The sequence below is a fragment of the Scyliorhinus canicula genome, chromosome 13 (assembly GCF_902713615.1).
Source record: "Scyliorhinus canicula chromosome 13, sScyCan1.1, whole genome shotgun sequence".
In the NCBI taxonomy this organism is placed as follows: domain Eukaryota; kingdom Metazoa; phylum Chordata; class Chondrichthyes; order Carcharhiniformes; family Scyliorhinidae; genus Scyliorhinus; species Scyliorhinus canicula.
In genome coordinates, this window is record NC_052158.1 from 124,341,948 (window position 1) to 124,361,128 (window position 19,181).

The window sequence follows — 19,181 nt, forward strand, 5'->3', positions numbered from 1 at the left end:
AGGAGAATATTATAGTACCTCGGGAGGGCTCACAATGAGGCAATCTGGGTAGAGCTCAGGAACATGAAGGGGGCAATCACAATGGGCGTTTATTACAGGCCCCCGAACTGTCAGTGAGAGATAGAGGAGCACGTAGGTAGAACGATTTTGGGTGCAAAACTAACAGGGGTTATGGTAGGAGATTTTGTTGTCCCCATATTGACTGGGTCTCACTTAGCGCTAGGGGCTTGGATGGGGCATGTTGTTTACATGAACTTCAGTAAAGCCTTTGACAAGGTGCCTCTTGGCAGACTTGTACAAAAGGTGAGGTCACACTGGATCAGAGGTGAGGTGGTAAGATGGATACAGAATTGGCTCGGTCACAGAAGGCAAAGGGTAGCAGTAGAAGGGTGTTTTTCTGAATGGAAGGTTGTGATGAGTGGTTTTCCAGAGGAATCCGTGCTGGGGCCTTTGCTGTTTGCAGTATACATAAATGATTTGGAAGAAAATGTAGTTGGTCTGATCAGTAAGTTCACGGATGACACCAAGGTTGGCGGAGTGGCAGATGATACAACAGGACATAGATAGGTTGGAGACAGAGAAATGGCAAATGGAGTTTAATCCGGCAAAATGTGAGCTAATGCATTTTGGGAGGCCTAACATAGAGGGGAAATATACCGTAAATGGCAAAACTCTTAGGAATATAGAAAGTCAGAAAGATCTGTGCGTGCAGGTCCACAGATCTTTGAAAGTGGAAACACAAGTGGACATGGTAGTCAAGAAAGCATACGGGGGGAGAAAGAATTCTCCTTCTTCTCCCCAGTATACAACGTGTTCTCCAGAATTGACTTCTTTGTGGTGGGGAAAACGGTGCTTCCAGGGATAGACAAGGTGGAATACTCCGCAATTGTGATATCAGACCACGCCCCACACTACATGGACGTGCGGCTGGAGACGGGAAGGGCCCAGCGCCCCACATGGAGGTTGGACGGTGCCTTACTAGCTGACAAGGCCTTCAGCGAAAGGATAGCGCGGGCCATAGCGGAGTACACGGAGAACAACCAAAACGGGGAGGTATCATCCTCCACGTTCTGGGAAGCGCTTAAGGCCGTAATAAGAGGGGAAATCATTGCCTTCAAAGCGCAAAGAGATAGGGAGGAAAGGGTGGCTGGGCAGAAGCTGGTCGACTCCATACTGGAGGTAGACCGTAAATACTCCGAGGCCCCGACCGTAGAGCTCCTGGCGGAGAGAAAAGAACTACAAAGGAACTTTGACCTGCTCTCCACCAGGAAAGCAGTGCACCAACTCCGCCAGGCGCGCGGGACCCTGTACGAACACGGAGACAAAGCCAGCCGCCTGTTGGCACACCAGCTGAGAAAGCAGGCAGCCACCAGAGAAATTGGGCAAATCAGGGGTACCAGAGGCATGTTGGAAACAGAACCAGAGAGGATTAACAAAACCTTCAAGGCCTTCTACCAAGAGCTGTATACCTCAGAGCCCCCAACGGGGAAGGCTGGGACGAACCGGTTCCTTGATGGACTGGTCATACCAGTCGTGGGAGAGGGAAGGAAACGTGACCTGGAAGCACCACTAGCACTGGGAGAGATCATGGACAGTATCAGCTCCATGCAGACGGGGAAGGCGCCGGGACCGGACGGATTCCCGGCGGACTTCTACAAAAAATTTGCGACAGCGCTGGCCCCGCACCTGCGGGAGATGTTCACAGACTCGCTAGCTAGGGGCACACTGCCACCCACGTTAGCACAGGCCTCAATCTCACTGATACCTAAGAAAGACAAAGACCCAACGGAATATGGGTCATACAGACCCATATCTCTGCTGAACGCAGACGCCAAAATACTGGCCAAAATCCTAGCCAAAAGGCTAGAAGACTGTGTACCTGAGGTGGTCACAGAGGACCAGACGGGCTTCGTCAAAGGTAGACAGCTCACCTCGAACATCAGGCGCCTGCTGATCGTGATAATGACCCCCTCCGGGGAGAGAACACAAGAGGTGATCGTCTCCCTGGACGCAGAAAAGGCCTTCGACAGAGTCGAATGGAAATACCTCATAGAGGTACTGGAGCGGTTCGGGCTTGGAACAGGGTTCACCGCATGGGTAAAACTCCTATACAACGCCCCCATGGCGAGTGTACGGACCAACAATACCAACTCCCAATACTTCCAGCTGCACAGGGGCACCAGACAAGGATGCCCACTGTCCCCACTGCTGTTCGCACTAGCAATCGAACCGCTAGCAATTGCGCTCAGGGCAGCAAAAAATTGGAGGGGGATCCGAAGGGGAGGCAGAGAGCACAGAGTCTCACTCTATGCAGACGATCTGCTCCTCTACATCTCGGACCCACAAAGCAGCATGGACGGAATCATCGCGCTCCTGAAAGAGTTTGGAGCCTTCTCGGGCTACAAACTCAACATGAGCAAAAGCGAGATCTTCCCAGTCCACCAGCAAGGGGGGGGGGGGGGGGGGGCAGCACTAAAGGGGCTGCCGTTCAAACAAGCCCGACATAAATTCCGCTACCTGGGGATCCAAATAGCCCATGACTGGAAAGGGATCCACAAATGGAACCTCACCAGCCAGGCGGAGGAAGTAAAAAAGGACCTGCAAAGATGGAACACACTCCCACTCTCCCTCGCAGGAAGAGTCTAGACGATCAAAATGAACGTATTGCCCAGGTTCCTCTTCCTGTTTAGATCCATTCCGATCTACATCCCCAAGGCCTTCTTCATAGCGCTGGACAAACTTATCATGGCGTTCGTATGGGGGGGTAAAAATGCTAGGATCCCAAAGAAGGTCCTACAAAAAACAAAATCCAGGGGGGGGCTAGCCCTCCCGAATCTACAATTCTACCACTGGGCGGCAACAGCCGAGCGAGTAAGGGGATGGATCCAGGAGCCAGAAGCCGAGTGGGTGCGTGCGGAGGAGGCCTCCTGCATGGGGACCTCCCTCCGGGCCCTCGCCACGGCAGCACTCCCATCCCCACCCAAAAAACACTCCAGCAGCCCAGTGGTGACAGCCACCCTCCAATCCTGGAACCAACTGCGGCAGCAATTTGGCCTGAACAAAATGTCGGACAAGGCTCCCATCTGCAACAACCATAGGTTCAAACCAGCACTGACTGACGCCACCTTCAAAAGGTGGAGACAGGACGGGGGGACACTGACAGTCAGGGACCTATACACGGACGACAGGATCGCAACACTGGACGAACTGACAGAGAAATTTCAGCTAGCTGGGGGGAACGAGCTACGGTACCTGCAGCTCAAAAACTTCCTACGAAAGGAGACAAGGACGTACCCACAACCGCCACGACAGACACTACTGGAAGACCTACTGGACGCAAGTATCCTAGAGAAAGGGAACTGTAGTGACATGTATGGCCGACTGGTAGATAGGGACGACACCGTACTGGACGCAACAAGAAGGAAATGGGAGGACGACCTGGGGATGGAGATAGGGTGGGGACTCTGGAGCGAAGCACTGCATAGGGTCAACTCCACCTCCACGTGCGCAAGGCTCAGCCTGACGCAACTAAAATTGGTACATAGAGCCCACTTAACGAGAAACCGTATGAGTAGGTTCTTCCCGGAGGTGGAGGACAGATGTGAACGGTGCCAAAGAGGCCCGGCCAACCACGCCCACATGTTCTGGTCTTGCCCCAGACTTGTGGAGTACTGGACAGCCTTCTTCGAGGCTGTGTCCAAAGTGGTGGGGGTGAGGGTGGAGCCATGCCCGATAGTGGCGGTCTTCGGGGTTTCAGACCAGCCAGATCTATTCCTGGGGAGGAGGGCGGACGCCCTTGCCTTTGCCTCCCTGATCGCCCGCCGTAGAATCCTGTTTGGCTGGCGGTCAACAGCACCGCCCAGAGCTGCAGACTGGCTGTCCGACCTCTCGGATTCTCTCCAAATGGAGAAAATCAAATTCGCCATCCGAGGGTCGGACGACGGCTTCCACAGAACGTGGGAGCCATTCATGCAATTGTTCCGGGACCTGTTTGTGGCCAACGTACAAGAGGAAGAATAGTCGGGGGAAGGTAGCCGGCGGGGAGGGGGGGGGGCTACGGGCTCGTTACGGGGGTTTGATGGCTAGCTAAGGCCCAAAACCAAACTAAATAAATGCCAATAAACATGTTGGGGAATGTAAAATATGTATGCCGGCAAAGAGGGGGAGGCCACAGTTATTACTACGAGGATGCTCACCTGTAAATACATATGTTAATTTTTGCGTGTTTTTTTTTCTCTCTCTAACAATTTGTAATTTGTTCAATATAAAACATGAAAACTGAATAAAAAACATTTATAAAAAAAAGAAAGCATACGGAATGCTTGCCTTCATTGGACAGGGCAGAGTATAAAAACTGGCAAGTCGTGCTACAGTTGTATAGAACCTTGGTACAGCCGCACCTGGAATATTACGCACATTCTGGTCGCCACACTACAAGAAGGATGTGGAGGCTTTGGAGAAGGTGCAGAAGAGGTTTACCAGGATGTTTCCTGGTCTGGAGGGCGCTAGCTATGTGGAGAGGCTGAATAGACTCTGACCGTTTTCATTAGATTGACGGAGGTTGAGGGATGCCCTCAAAGAGGTCTACAAGATGATGAGGGGCAAGGATAGTGGATGGGCAGGCACTTTTTCCCAGGGTTGGAGGGGTCAGTCGCCAGGGGACATCGGTTTCAGGTCCGTTGGGCAAAGTTCAGAGATGTGCGAGGCATGTTTTATTTGCACAGAGGGTGGTGAGTGCCTGGAACACGATGCTAGGTGAGTTGTGGAAGCAGATACATTAACAGTGTTCAAAGGCATCTTAACAAATACATGGGTAGGATGGGTATATAGGGATATGGCACAAGGACTGCTCAGGGTTTTGGCCAAGGTTGGTATTCTTGACCGATACAGGTTTGCAGGGCCACTGGTTAGGGACAGACTGCCACCTACATTAGCACAGGCCTCAATCTCACTAATATCCAAGAAAGACAAAGACCCAACGGAATGCAGGTCATACTAAACGCAAATGCCAAAATAATTGCCATGTTCTTAGTTCAAGGCTGGAGAACTACGTTCCAGAGGAAGTCGTAGAGGACCAGACAAGTTTTGTCAAAGGGAGACAGCTAACATCGAACATCAGATGCCTGCTGAACGTGATCATAACCCCATCCGGGGAGAGAGCGCCGTCTCCCTGGACCCAGAAAAGGCCTTTGACAGAGTAGAGTGGAAGTACCTCACAGAGGTACTGGAGCAGTTCGGGCTTGGATCAGGATTTACCTCCTGGGGAAAGCTCCTGCACAACATTCCAATAACGAGCGTCCGGACAAACAACACCAGCTCCCAGTACTTTTTTGAATGCTGCCACCTTAGTACGGAACTAAAGTGCTAATGTAGATTGCATGCTCAAGTGCGACTTGAATCCACAACCTGACTACTCAGTGGCGATTCCAGAATGCTGTTAGGCACCCGTTAACTCACCTCAAGCTGTCAGGAAAATGTGCAGGGCCTGGAAAGAGGAGCAGAACAAAAGCAAGGAAAAAACTGGAATAACAAACCGTCAGAAAATTTAAGTTGAAAAAATTAGTAATTGAAAGTGATCAAATCAGCGTTAATTTCTGAAAGCAAAATTAAAAAAAAAGAAAATTTCCAAAAGTTAAAATTAAGAAAACACTGCAAAAATAGATGACAAAGAAAAGTCTAGACAATATCATGTGCTTGCAACCAGATCACCTTCAGTCTCTTCATCATTCAGTTCAGTGCTGGTCGTTGACTTCCACGATGGAGCAAAGAGAAGATCGGCTTTTCTTGCAATAAATTGCTGTATAGCAATATTATCAATTCTTCTATCCCTTCTGCAAAACAGTAGTGAGGTACATTAATAACATTATTCTGTGATGTTGTCTGATTAGCCATAATGTATCTGAATGATTCATTGGTACACTGATGTACTATGAAATTTAGCAAACTGACTGATCATTCAAAAATATCCAATACTTGAACGCATGCAAAACAGAAAAGCTATTATTGCATGTAATCTTAAATTGCATTAATCATGTTTCAGTATATTGTACACCACGTTGGTTCAATATGTGAAAGAAAACTTATTTTTTGGCCTGATCATACAAAATTTTTGACCTGACAATACTGTAATAAGTCCAAGGACACAGAAGTCCCGTCACCAGAATTCTTTTTATTTACAAACCCAACAGCTGAACAACCATGTCCATTCAGTCTGCTGTCTACACCTGGAGTGCAGAGGGTCCGTCTTTTCCAATGTGAGCGCCTGAGGACTGATTTGCCCCTTTCCTCCAGCAGCATGTTTACAGGTGCGGCATCATTCACAGTGTCCATATCAGAGTCCAATGTCCTCACCAGTGGTATCGGAGGGGCGTGTATAGTTTGTCAGGGAGGACTCTCCACGGTCTTTGGTATGATGGTCTGAGTCAGCTCCAGAGGAGGAAACGAATCTGAGGCCCACACCTAGTTCAGGTGTTTCTTTATTACATGTTTTCGCACATGTATCTCATACAACACAGGTCCTGTCCTGGCCTTGACAGTTCCTGCTACCCATGTGAGGCCATTCGCATAATTTCTGACCCATACATTTTCATCCGTATTGAACAAGTGTTTTCGTGGCCCCTGCATTGGGCCTCTGGGCGTCGCTCTATTCTGCCACCTAAATTCGGGAATAGTAGACTCAACCGGGTTCGGAGTCATCTGCCCATGAGTAGCTCCACCGGTGCTATTCCCGTTGTGGTGTGTGGGGTTGTTCTGTCGTCAAATAGCCAGCGTGACAGTTTGGTGTCCAATGATGCTGCTGACTGTTTCTTCAACCCGACCTTTAAGGTCTGGACGGCTCTCTCCGCCAAACCATTTGATGCCGGGTGGTATGGTGCCCTCCTTATGTGCCGAATGCCATTCGACTTCATAAATTTTGTGACGTCCTGACTGGCGAAAACCTATCCATTATCCGAAACTAACACCTCCGGGTTACCATGAATTGCGAACGAGGTGCGGAGTTTTTCAATGGTAGTTGTTGAATTTGCAGAGTTCATTTTGTAGACGTCCAGCCATTTGGAATAGGCGTCTACTGTTATAAAAAACATTAAACCTATATACGGGCCTGGCCTGCAGAATCGACATGAAGTCGCGACCATGGTCTACCTGGCCATTTCCATGGGTGCATCGGGCTGCCGGTGGCACCTTCTGGCCTTGTTGGCATTCTTGGCACCGGCCTATCAATGCCGCTTTGTCTGTGTCCAGGCCCGGCCACCAGACATGGCTTCTGGCCAGCATCTTCATTTTTGAGACTCCAGGGTGCCCATGATGTAGTTCAGCCAGTATGGCTTGACGGCCTTGACTTGGAACTACTACGCGAGCCCCCCCCCCCCCCCCCCCCCCCCACCCCCATAGCAGGATCCCATCTTCCACGGTGATCTGCTCTCGTCTGCTCCAGTAAAGGTGGAATTCCGCCTGGACCGGTCTTTCCACCTTCTCAATTAGCACGTGTTTTACTTTTGATAAAACCGGGTCCCTTTGGGTCCATAAACAAATATTTTGTGCGGCCAATGGGAGGGTGTCCGGGAAATGTAACGTCATTACCGGTTCCTCTACTCTGGGTACTAATGGCAGGGCGTCCGGTAATGGCAGCCTGCTTAGTGCATCGCTGTTTGCCACCCGGGTTCCTGGCTGATGCTCCAGTTGGTACTGGTACGCCGCCAGTAGTAGGGCCCAGCGTTGGATCTGGGCCGAAGCTATTGGTGGTATTGCTTTGTCTTCTTTCAACAAACCCAGCAATGGCTTCTGGTCTGTAATACAAGTACTGGTGAAATTTCTTCATCACGAATATTACAGCCAATCCTTCCTTTTCGATTTGGGCGTACTTTCGTTCTGCTGCTGCCAGTGTCCTGGAAGCAAACGCTATAGGTCGTTCCTGTCCGTTTTGCCCCGTGTGCCAAGACTGCATCAACACCATATGGAGACGTCGCACGTGAGCACCATCTCTTTCCTGGGGTTGTAGTGTACCAAGATGTTCTCTGAGGAAAGCTATTCTTTTATCTTCTTGAAAGCCTCGTCTTGGCGGGTGGACCACTCCCAAGCATGCCCCCTTTTTTAGTAATTGGTGTAGGGGGTCCAAGATGGAAGCTCTGTTCTGTATGAACTTTCCATAATGTCACCAATCCTAAAAAAGACCTTAACTCCTGGACTGTGGTGGGGCCGGGGCATCTTTAATCGCCCTCACCGAATCCTCCAAAGGGTGTAGCCCTGATTTGTCAACCTTGTACCCCAGATAGGTTACTTGAGGTGCAAGGAAAACACATTTCTCCCTATTTAGGCACATGCCTGCTGCTGAAAATCTCATGACATCCTCCAGGTTTTGCAGGTGTTCTGCTTTTCTTTTTCCTTTTCAAAAGAATGCAGACTGCAGCTGCACCTAGGTAAAGATTTTCAACATGTTTAGTGTTCTGCTGATCAATTAGTGTTTAACTCACTGCCATTTCTCTTCCTGGACAGCCTGTCTTGAAGAAATTCTGCTCTTCTCTCAAACAGGATTTCAGTTTGTTCCTTTCACCTTGTTCATCTTCATTGCTTTCTATTCCGTTCATGTTTGATCAGGTTTACCTTTGTTTTCACCCTGCCCCACTTCCCTCTTGCTCTAAACCTATTGTATCTCTTTATTTGCTAGTTATAATGAAAGGTCACCGATCTGAAACATCAATTCTGCTTCTCTTCCCACAAATGCTGCCCAACTTGAAATATCGCTAGCATTTTCAGTTTCCAGCATCCGCAGTATTCTACTTTTCAATGTCTTATTTAAGGTCTTGTTCACCAGAGTTTTGAAACCTTTCCATCTGGAGGACTTGTTGTAAATATTAAAAGAGATTTCCCTGTGCTCACCTCTGACGATGTCAACTACCTGACGGAAAACTGCACAATAAGCTTTTTCTTTTAGCATGCAACAGTTGAAGGACCTTGAGCACTATCTGGAGTCCGAGTTCTCCAGCTCTCAGCATAGCCTACAATATAGGATTTAGTCAGTCCAAAGCTCCTCAAAGATAATTCAGCAACAAGATGCTTATCAAAAATGTGACCCAACAAACAAGGTAAAAAAAAAGAGCCCATAAAAATAACACATAGTCAAAGTGAAAACACTTAATTACAGAACAAAGATCCAATAATATCCTACTTCATAGTAAAATGAAATTACCACTAATCATTTTATTTTTTACTGAACATGATGTTACAGCTTTCAATGTCCAGCTCATCCCTTCTATCCGAGTTTGCTCAGGTCGAGTCTGACATAGTTTGCATGCCAAGTGTAATGAACCTTGTGGGATGGCTGTGGATAGTGTTGCATCAAAGAATAATTGCTGAAAAGGAGCGGCAATGACAAAAGAGCAGTTGGCATACTATCCAGGTCACTTCTGGCATTGGTCATGGTGACAGCATATATAAAAACAAAAATAATTGGGGTTACCAACCGTGTAAGTATATGGAAAATTAAGCTACATCCAGGGTTGACCTAGTCCAAGAAAACCAACTACTTCTCCCTGGACCTTATCACCTACATATCAATTACCAAGCCCCAGGATTCCCTGCTCGATCCTCAGTGGACTCACATGGCAAGTGGTGCCTTCTCCTCAAGTTCCAAACTGTTGTCATTATTTCCCCCCGCACCCTCCCAGTTCTAAAAAGCAGACTTTGGATCCATCACATCTAGCAAATAGCTCCCAGAGACACCAAAAATCCTGTCCATCCTTTCCCCTTAACTGTCTGCAGCTCGCAAACCAGGTTCTTGCAGTACCACAACACCAACCACAAATGGCATCTTCCAATGACTGGGGCCACGATGCACTATCCTTCAATATCTCTGAAACTTTGACAGTCATTCAGACCATCTTCCAATACATGTCCTCCACGATCCAGTTCAGAACGACAGTCCTTGCCACAGCATCTTCAGCAATTACATACTTTCCCACTACTGCACTGAGACTCTAGGGTCTCTCAACCATCTTAAAGGATTAATGGGAAGATAAAAACCTTCAACCCTGCTAGGAACTCCACACCCTTGCCACCAATTACACAAAAGTCATTGTCAATTAAGTTAGACTGTTAATAACTTTGAAGCCCTATTCAAAAAGCACAGCTTTGCGTGCTAGCAGCTTCTCAAGGATAATTTGAGATGGGCAACAAATGCTGGCAGAGCCAGCACCACCCACATCCTGTGAAAGAATAAAAACGTCCTATCTTTAAAAAAGATAGTTTCCTTCCATATCACGGTATCTTGTATATCTCACATCTCATATGCTTCAGTCCACCTCCTGCTGAGACACTTATCTTTGCTTCCGTCACCTCCGGGCTCAATTATATCAAACCTCCCCCATGCCATGGTCTCCCATTCTCCTCAAACTCAAATTCATTCCGAACTCTGCAATTATTTAATCTCATATAAAGTCCTACTCATCCATTGCAGGTGAACATGGGGCTGGTTTAGCTCACTCGGCTAAATCGCTGGCTTTTAAAGCAGACCAAGCAGGCCAGCAGCACGGTTCAATTCCCGTACCAGCCTCCCTGGACAGGCGCCGGAATGTGGCGACTAGGGGCTTTTCACAGTAACTTCATTGAAGCCTACTCGTGACAATAAGCGATTTTCATTTCATTTTTCAACATGCTGACCTGCACTAGTTCCAATTTAAAAATCCTGCTTTTGTGGTCAAGTCTATTCATTATTTACCTTCTTCGTCAATGTAACCTCCTCCAGAAATAGAATCAGCCTCAAACTCTGTAGTTGGATTCTTTGACATCTTTGCGTCATTTGCCACCTAAGGCAGATATTAGGATCTGGGTCCAGAAATGAGACCCCAATGTAGCAGGTAATTTAGGAGTTAAACAGATTGAGGGGAAAAAAACCTACTATCACAGAGTCAGAGGTGTACGCCAGCACCTCGCGTTGTTACATTGTCCTAGTTAGCCTTGAACTCATTAGAGGGAATGCACAGGATTCTCAGATCCGTTGTTCCTCAAGATACTCCTATCTGGCAATTCGGCATCTGCGGGAGCTGAAGGATCAGTGAGCACTGGTCGTGAAATCAACACCTTCCAGAGGTTTATGTATCAGCAAACTTGTTAATAAAGTGTTAAAGACAAAAAAAAAGATACTCCTGTCTGACCAGCTATTAGCCCATTACAAAGTCTGATGGCCTCTTTGCCCATCAATGAGGTTAGTTGTTTATCAATAGCATGGCTCTGCTCTTTTGTATAAATGGGAGTGGGCAATCAAACAACCAAGATAATGCTGATGGCTCCAAGCCTGGAAACCCCAGCAGTGAACCTTTGTTTGTGGGGCTGGGCAAAACTTAGAGAGAGAAAGAGAAAACTGCTGATCTGAACAGTTGCACGAGGAGACTTTGGGAATCGATTGAGAAGGTCATGAAAGTCGCCACCAAGGCAAAATAGCTTTGTAAATGCAAATATTGCCTTTGTCTGACTGTGAAAGTGGCATGGGAGCTGCATGTTCTGTTAGTGTTGTTGTTTAATGGGAACTGATGAGTTAAGGCTAAGAAACTGAATGTAATCTGTTATTGTTAGAGTTGAAGTTTAAAATTTTTTATTTTAATAAAGTTGGTTTATAAAATGACCACGCCCTATTTCTTATATTGTCACTCCTGGAGCGAATTGATCTTTCCGCACCATTCCTTTCCTGAATTCCACCAATTCACTCTTCTCCTTTAAGACATTCCTTAAAACACATCTCTGATCAATCTTTCATTCATCCCTCCTCATATATTCCTCTTTGGCTTTCTGTCCATTTTTGATTGGACTTGTGGTGGCTTGGAATAGTTATTCAGATTAAAAAGGTACTAGATGAATGCAAGTTGTTGTTGCTTACTGCCACTGTCTTAAATAGCACGGTAGCATTGTGGATAGCACAATCGCTTCACAGCTCCAGGGTCCCAAGTTTAATTCCGGCTTGGGTCACTGTGTGTGTGGAGTCTGCACATCCTCCAAGTGTGTGCGTGGGTTTCCTCCGGGTGCTCCGGTTTCCTCCCACAGTCCAAAGATGTGCAGGTTAGGTGGATTGGCCATAATAAATTGCCCTTAGTGTTGGGTGGGGTTACTGAGTTATGGGGATGGGGTGGAGGTGTTAACCTTGGGTAGGGTGCACTTTCCAGGAGTCGGTGCAGACTCGATGAGCTGAATGGCCTCCTTCAGCACTGTAAATTCTATGTAAATCATTTGAAGCCAGATCAGTGATGTCTAGTTTCTGGTGCTGGGTATATATATATCTCCAAATTTAAAAAAAGTTAACTTAGCAAATGGAATCTGCAATTGAAAAATAGGTCACTGGCTTAAGCAATCCAAAATATTTAAATACATTTTGAAAATGACCAATAGTGAAAGCATGACCTCAATTAAGTCAATTCCCTTCTCCAACAGCACTTGGTAAAATGCCACCTAGTGGCATCTTTGAGCATAGGAGGACAATATAATTGAAATCCATACAGCTAATTTTCATCTATTCCAATAAAGTTCTGTTAACCATCTTCAAATATTATTAAACTTAGGAAAGCGCACTTCCAATTGGATTTGAAGGAGAAAAAATAATTTGGACTTAGTTTGTCACTAATTTGCCATTCAACCAGAATGGGACACGTTTTAAGATTAAATATTGTGATTGGGGCAGCATGGTAGCGCAGTGGTTAGCATTGCTGCCTCATGACGCTGAGGTCCCAGGTTGTATTCCGGCTCTGGGTCACTGCCCCACTGTCCATGTGGAGTTTGCACATTCTCCTCATATTTGCATGGGTTTCACCCCCACAACCCAAAGATGTGCAGGGTAGGTGGATTGCCCCTAATTGGAAAAATGAATTGGGTAATCTAAATTTTAAAAAAAATATTGCAATTGATTCCATAGGCCTGACTCTTGTCAGGATTTGGAGCTGCCTGCAAGTCAATGAAAGCATGCCCATGACTCCACATACACAAACACAGGCGCAAAATAAACAGGCTCGGGCCTGTGGCGGCGCCCTTTGCGTTTTGTGCAGCAGTCGAGTTGCGGCCGGCAGTAAAGGACTCCCCGCACTGCTGCTGGTTAAAGTAGGTGTGGGCTGACAGTGCAGCCCGATTAATAAAGGGAGAGATCGCGGTACCTGTGGTGAAGCGCGGTTTTCAAGAACTCGGCCGAGACGCTGTGAATGTCTGCGTTCTCATATTGTTCACTTTTCAGAAGGGACAACAAGGTGGGCCCGTGATAACCCACCGACTGGCGCATCAGGTCCTTGTTCATATTCAGCAGCAATTTAGCTCCGGCTGGCGAGGCCCCTCGACATACTGCCTCCAGAAGCTGGCTGAGGTGAAGCGAGGGCGAACGTGGCACGGCCCAACAGACGGGTGAGACCGGGCAGACATATCAACCCGAGTACCGGAGACTCGACACGCGCCTGCGCGCTCGCCGCCTCTCCCCACCCCGCATGCGCGCTTTCCGCTGCTGCGAGTTTGCGCAGTCACCTTCTCTCCTCTCGTTGGCCCAGCCAGTTTGTGAAACGGAAAATCCGGTCTCACCTATCTGCCTGGCCTCACCTATCTGCCTGGCCTCACCTGTCTGCCTGGCCTCACCTTTGCTGCCTGGCCTCACCTTTGCTGCCTGGCCTCACCTGGCTGCCTGGCCTCACCTGTCTGCCTGACCTCTCCTTGCTGCCTGGCCTCACCTGTCTGCCTGGCCTCACCTGTCTGCCTGGCCTCACCTTTGCTGCCTGGCCTCTCCTTGCTGCCTGACCTCACCTGTCTGCCTGGCCTCACCTGTCTGCCTGGCCTCACCTTTGCTGCCTGGCCTCACCTTTGCTGCCTGGCCTCTCCTTGCTGCCTGGCCTCACCTGTCTGCCTGGCCTCTCCTTGCTGCCTGACCTCTCCTTGCTGCCTGACCTCACCTGTCTGCCTGGCCTCACCTGTCTGCCTGGCCTCACCTGTCTGCCTGGCCTCACCTTTGCTGCCTGGCCTCTCCTTGCTGCCTGGCCTCACCTGGCTGCTCGAAAAGCAAAATACTGTGGGTGCTGCTAGATACCTGAAATGAAAGCAGAAAATGCTGGAAAAACTCAGCAGGAGCAGGCAGCACCTAGAAGATCATAAGAACTAGAAGCAGGACTAGGTAATTCAACCCCTTGAGCCTGCTCCACCATTCATGGCTGATCTCATCTCGACCTCAGCTCCACTTTTCTGCCCGTTCTTCATAACCCTTTAACCCATTATGAATTTTTAAATGTCTAGCTCCTCCTTAAGCGTATTCAATATCGCGGCATCCACTGCACTCTGGGGTAGTGAATTCCACAGATTCCCAGCAGTTTAAGAGAAGTAATTTTTCCTCGTCTCTTTTAAATCTGCTATCCTAAAACTATGACCTCTCGATCTAGTTTGCCCCACAAGATGAACATCCACTCTATATCAACTTGGTCAATCCCTATCTTGTATACCTCAATTAGATCTCTCATTCTGTGTAGACCTATACTGCTCAATCTCTCTTCATTAGACAAACCCCTCATCTCTGAAATCAATCTCGTGAACCTCCCCTGAACTGCCTCTAATGCAATTACATCCCTCCTCAAATAAGGGGACCAAAGCTGTACACAGTACTCCAGGTGCAGTCTCACCAATGCCTTGTAGACGGACTTCCGGTGGTGACCATGGAGTGGACGGTCACACATTTAGCAGCTCTCGCCTCGAGTGGTCCTTTAGGGGCTTTTAAGCTGGATTTCCGTGGGAATTTCTCACCATAAGTTGATAAAAGTGAGAAGAGAAGGAGGCGACCCCCAATTTATGGAACCCCGCTCAAAAAATAGTCGGAAAAGAAGAAATCAAAGGATGGATGGAAACAAAACTCGGAAAGCAGCGGGTTTAATGACAATGAGGCCAAGTTCGGCTGTGTCTGCCCAATGGACCAATTGGTCGAATACTTGGATGGGAAATTCGCCCAACATCGCAAGGAGTGTTCCGAGGACCTGATCCAGGCGGTGGCCTCGATTAAGAGGTGGTCGACCAGGTGGAGGAGAAAGTGAAGACTCTGACAAGAGATTCAAAAGCTGCAGGAGCAGGTGACGGATCGAGAGGAGGAGTCCACAGCAATGGCAATGGAAATTGGCATTCTACAGGAGCGGCAGAAACAGCTGTTGGAGAACGTGGAAGACCTGAAGAATCGTTCTCGCAGGCAGAATATCCGGATCGTCGGTTTGCCAGAGGGAAGGGAGGGATCAGATGTCGGTGGGGAAGATGCTGGAGAAGCTGATGGGGGATGGTTCATTCTCCAAGCTGTTGGAGATGGACCTGGCCCATATGTCTCTTATGCGTAAGCACCAGGGTTGTGAGTCCCCGAGGGCGATTGTGGTACGGCTGCATCGTTTCCTGGATAAGGAACGTAGTATGAAGTGGGCTCAGCAGACGAAAGGGTGAACCTGGGAAGAGTCAGAGATCCGGGTGTATCAGGATTTGGGAGCAGAGCTTGCAAAGAAGAGGGCAAGTTTTAATAAAGTCCCTGTTTGTGGAAGACATAAAATTTGGACTGCTCTACCCGGCCCGTCTCTGGGTAACCCATGAGACCCGGGAGCTATACTGTACTTTGGCTCACCGGAAAAGGTGGAGGTCTTTATGAAAGACAAGAGCTTGGTGGATGCATAAGGACTTTAAAACCTAAACTGTGGTGGACTGAGTTTTACATAAGAAAGGGTGGGGGGGAAAGAAAAGTTTTGTGCGGTTCTTTCTTTGTCTGGAAAAATCTCACCCTTTCAATTTTGTAATTTAAGTTGTGACCTTCGGGAGGAGAAGGACTTTTTCTGCTTGATTTGATTTTGATTTGTTGTATATGCCGAATTGCAGTGAATAGGGTTTTGAGCTGCGATGTTTTTTTCTCTTCTGTTGGAAAAAAGATGGTTGAGTTTCTGTATGCATAACTTTTTATTCTACTGATATACCTTCAATTCACCGTGAGGCAAAGAGAGCAAGTGAACAGTAGGCTTTATTAGTCATGAACTTGCCTAGCCAGAGTCAGTAGTACAGAATGGATGCCGCCTACAAGAGGCCGGTTTATATATGCCCCGCTGTGGGCAGAGCCAGAGGTGGAGCCATACCGGGATTACAGTATACGTAGAAGCAGTTCATATCACCACTTCCAGGTCATAGGTCACAGGTTACAGTATTATGCATGCATTATGGTGAATACATTCACCACATATACCCCCTGTTAAAAAAAATCAAGTCCAGCGGGGGTGATGTGGGGTCATTACATATTCAGTCTATCTGGAGGCTGGATCGTTCTCTTCGACCTCCGCAGCTCTGGTGGCGCAGCGGGCACAGTAGTCACAGGTGGTAACTCCAGGGGCGTTGTGTCCGGAGCTTGAGCCTCAGTCCGGGGTGTCGGAAATGGTTGGGGTGCGGGGGCAGGGTGGGGGTGATGGGTGGCGGCAGTGTCGGCGCGGGACAATACAGGACACCCAGGGGAGCGTACGGGGCGCTGTGGGTGGCGGCGGGGAGGGGGGAATGTAGGCAGGGGGCGCGTTGGTGGGGGAACCAGCTGGTGCCAGGTCCCATAGGGAGACCGTATCTTGCCGTCCGTCCTGGTGCGCGATGTAAGCGACCTGGGGGTTGGCGTGCAGCAGCTGGACCCTCTCGACCAGGGGATCGGTCTTATGACTCCTCATGTGCCTCCAGAGAAGGACTGGCCACGGAGTTTTCAGCCAAGATGGAAGCGAGACCCCGGAGATGGACTTCCTGGGGAAGATAAACAAACGATCGTGAGGGGTCTTGTTCGTGGCTGTGCAGAGGAGCGATCTGATGGAGTGGAGGGCGTCAGGGAGAACCTCCTGCCAGCGAGGAATGGGGAGACTTCTAGACCTAATGGCCAGAAGAACGGCCTTCCATACCGTTGCATTCTCCCTCTCCACCTGCCCGGCTCCCTGCGGGTTATAGCTCATAGTCCTGCTCGAGGCGATGCCTTTCTCAAGCAGGTACTGATGCAGCTCATCGCTCCTGAACGATGTGCCCCGGTCACTGTGGACGTAGGCAGGGAAACCGAACAGCGTGAAGATGCTGTGCAGTGCCTTTATTATGGTGGCTGACGGCATGTCGGGGATGGGGAAGCGGGAGTACTCATCGATGACGGTGAGAAAGTATATATTCCAGTTGGTGGAGGGGAGGGGCCCTTTGAAGTCAATACTTAGGCGCTCAAAGGGCCGGGAGGCCTTTACCAGGTGGGCCTTGTCTGGCCGGTAGAAGTGCGGTTTGTATCCGCGCAGACTTGGCAGTCCCTAGTCATGGCCTTGACCTCCTCAGAGGAGAAGGGCAGGTTGCGGGCCTTAATGAAGTGAGTAAGACGGGTGACCCCTGCCTGGCAGAGGTCATTGTGGATAGCCCAAAGTCGGTCATCTTGCGCCCTGGCGCATGTGCCGCGGGACAGGGCATCTGGGGGCTCATACAGCTTCCCAGGGCGATACTTGATATCGTAGTTGTAGGTGGAGAGTTCGATCCTCCACCTCAAGATTTCATCATTTTTTATTTTGCCCCGTTGTGCGTTGTCGACATGAAGGCTACCGATCGTTAGTCGGTGAATAGGGTGAACCTCCTACCAGCTAGGTAGTGCCTCCAGTGCCGCACGGATCCACTATGGCTTATGCTTCCTTCTCGACTGAGGAGTGTCGAATTTCGGAAGCGTGGAGGGTTTGTGAAGGGCGGGCACCTGACGTCCAATATTAGACGGCTTCTTAATGTCATAATGATGCCAGCGTTGGGGCGCGTTGAGGTGGTAGAAGCCATGGATGCGGAGAAGGCTTTCAACTGGGTGGAGTGGAAGTACCTAAGGGACATTTTCGGCAGGTTTGGGTTCGGAAAGGGATTTGTGGATTGGGTCCGGCTGTTATAACAGGCTCCGGTGGCAAATGAACCAACCGAGTCCGGTCAGAGTATTTTAGTCTCTGCAGGGGGCAAGACAGGGATGCCTGCTCTCCCCATTATTGTTTGCCCTGGCCATAGAGCCCTTGGCAATGGCCCTCAGATCATCAAATGGCTGGCAGGGGATAGTGAGGGGGGGGGGGGGGGCGCACAGAATCTCTCTATATGCTGACGATTTGTTGCTCTATGTCACATCCGGTGGGGGAATGGCCGAAATCATGGAGATACTAGGAGAATTTGGGCGATTTTCAGGTTACAAGTTAAATGTGGGAAAGAGTGAGATGTTCGTCATCCATTTAATTTCATTTTCATTTTTCATCCAGCCACGGGGGCAGGAAAATAGACTGAAGGAGTTGCCGTTCAGAGTGGTTGAGAGGAGTTTAGATATCTGGACATTCAAGTGGCTAAGGATTGGGGCAGCTTCATAAGTTAAATCTGGGCAAAGAGCTGGATCGAATGAAAAGGGATTTTTGCAGATGGGACATGCTCCCGCTGATGCTGGCGAGGAGTGTCCAGACAGTAAAGATGACAGTCCTTCCAACACTGCTGTTCTTTTTTCAATGTCTTACAATTTTTATCCCAAAGGCTTTTTTCAGGAAAATGAACGTGGCGATATCGGGTTTTGTGTGGACGGGTAAAACTCCAAGAACTATTACTGGGCGGCCAACATATCGAAGGTCAGGAAGTGCGGAGTGGGGGAGGGGTTGGCGTGGGAGCGATGGGAAGAGGCATCCTGTAAGGGTATGAGTTTGGAGGCCTTCCTGTCAGTGCCCCTGCCGTTTTTGATGGCTCGGTACTCTACAAGCCCTGTGGTGGTGGCAGCCCTTACGGTGTGGGGGCAATGGAGGCAGCTCATGAGACTGGAGGGGACGTCAATGTGGTCACCGATTTGTAACAACAAACGGTTTGCCCCGGAGGGGCTGAATGGGGTCTATAAGGGATGGCGGCGGGCAGGGATTGAGACATTTGGGGACCTATTCATTCAGGAGGGTTTTCCTAACTTGGAGGCATCAGAGGAGTTTGAGTTGCCAGGCGGGAACGGGTTTCGGTACCTCCAGGAACGGGATTTTGTCCGGAGACAGGTTCCTGACTTCCCTCGCCTCCCCCTGAGGGAGTTACAAGGTAAGGTGATGTCAAAAACAGAGTTTAGAGAGGGAGGGTTTTGGAGATATACAAGGAGTTGATGGAGTGGGAAGGGGCCCCTATCAGGGAGGTGAAGAGGAAGTGGGAAGAGGAGCTGGGTGGGCAGATAGAATTCGAGCTGTGGGAAA

At 49.0% G+C, this 19,181-nt stretch overlaps 1 protein-coding gene across 2 annotated transcripts in view; it reads right to left on the minus strand.

The window, feature by feature from the left end:
- ttc14 (tetratricopeptide repeat domain 14) overlaps window positions 1-13,438 on the minus strand; it is a 60,559-nt gene extending 47,121 nt beyond the window's left edge. For both annotated transcript variants that reach the window (XM_038817600.1, XM_038817601.1), the window contains exons 1-2: window positions 13,131-13,438; window positions 5,710-5,831 (exon numbers count right to left, since the gene is read on the minus strand). In XM_038817600.1, the coding sequence (XP_038673528.1) occupies window positions 5,710-5,831; window positions 13,131-13,267 (259 nt within the window). In that variant the 5' untranslated portion in view covers window positions 13,268-13,438. The remainder of the gene's footprint in view (window positions 1-5,709; window positions 5,832-13,130) is intronic.
- Window positions 13,439-19,181: the final 5,743 nt, after the last annotated feature.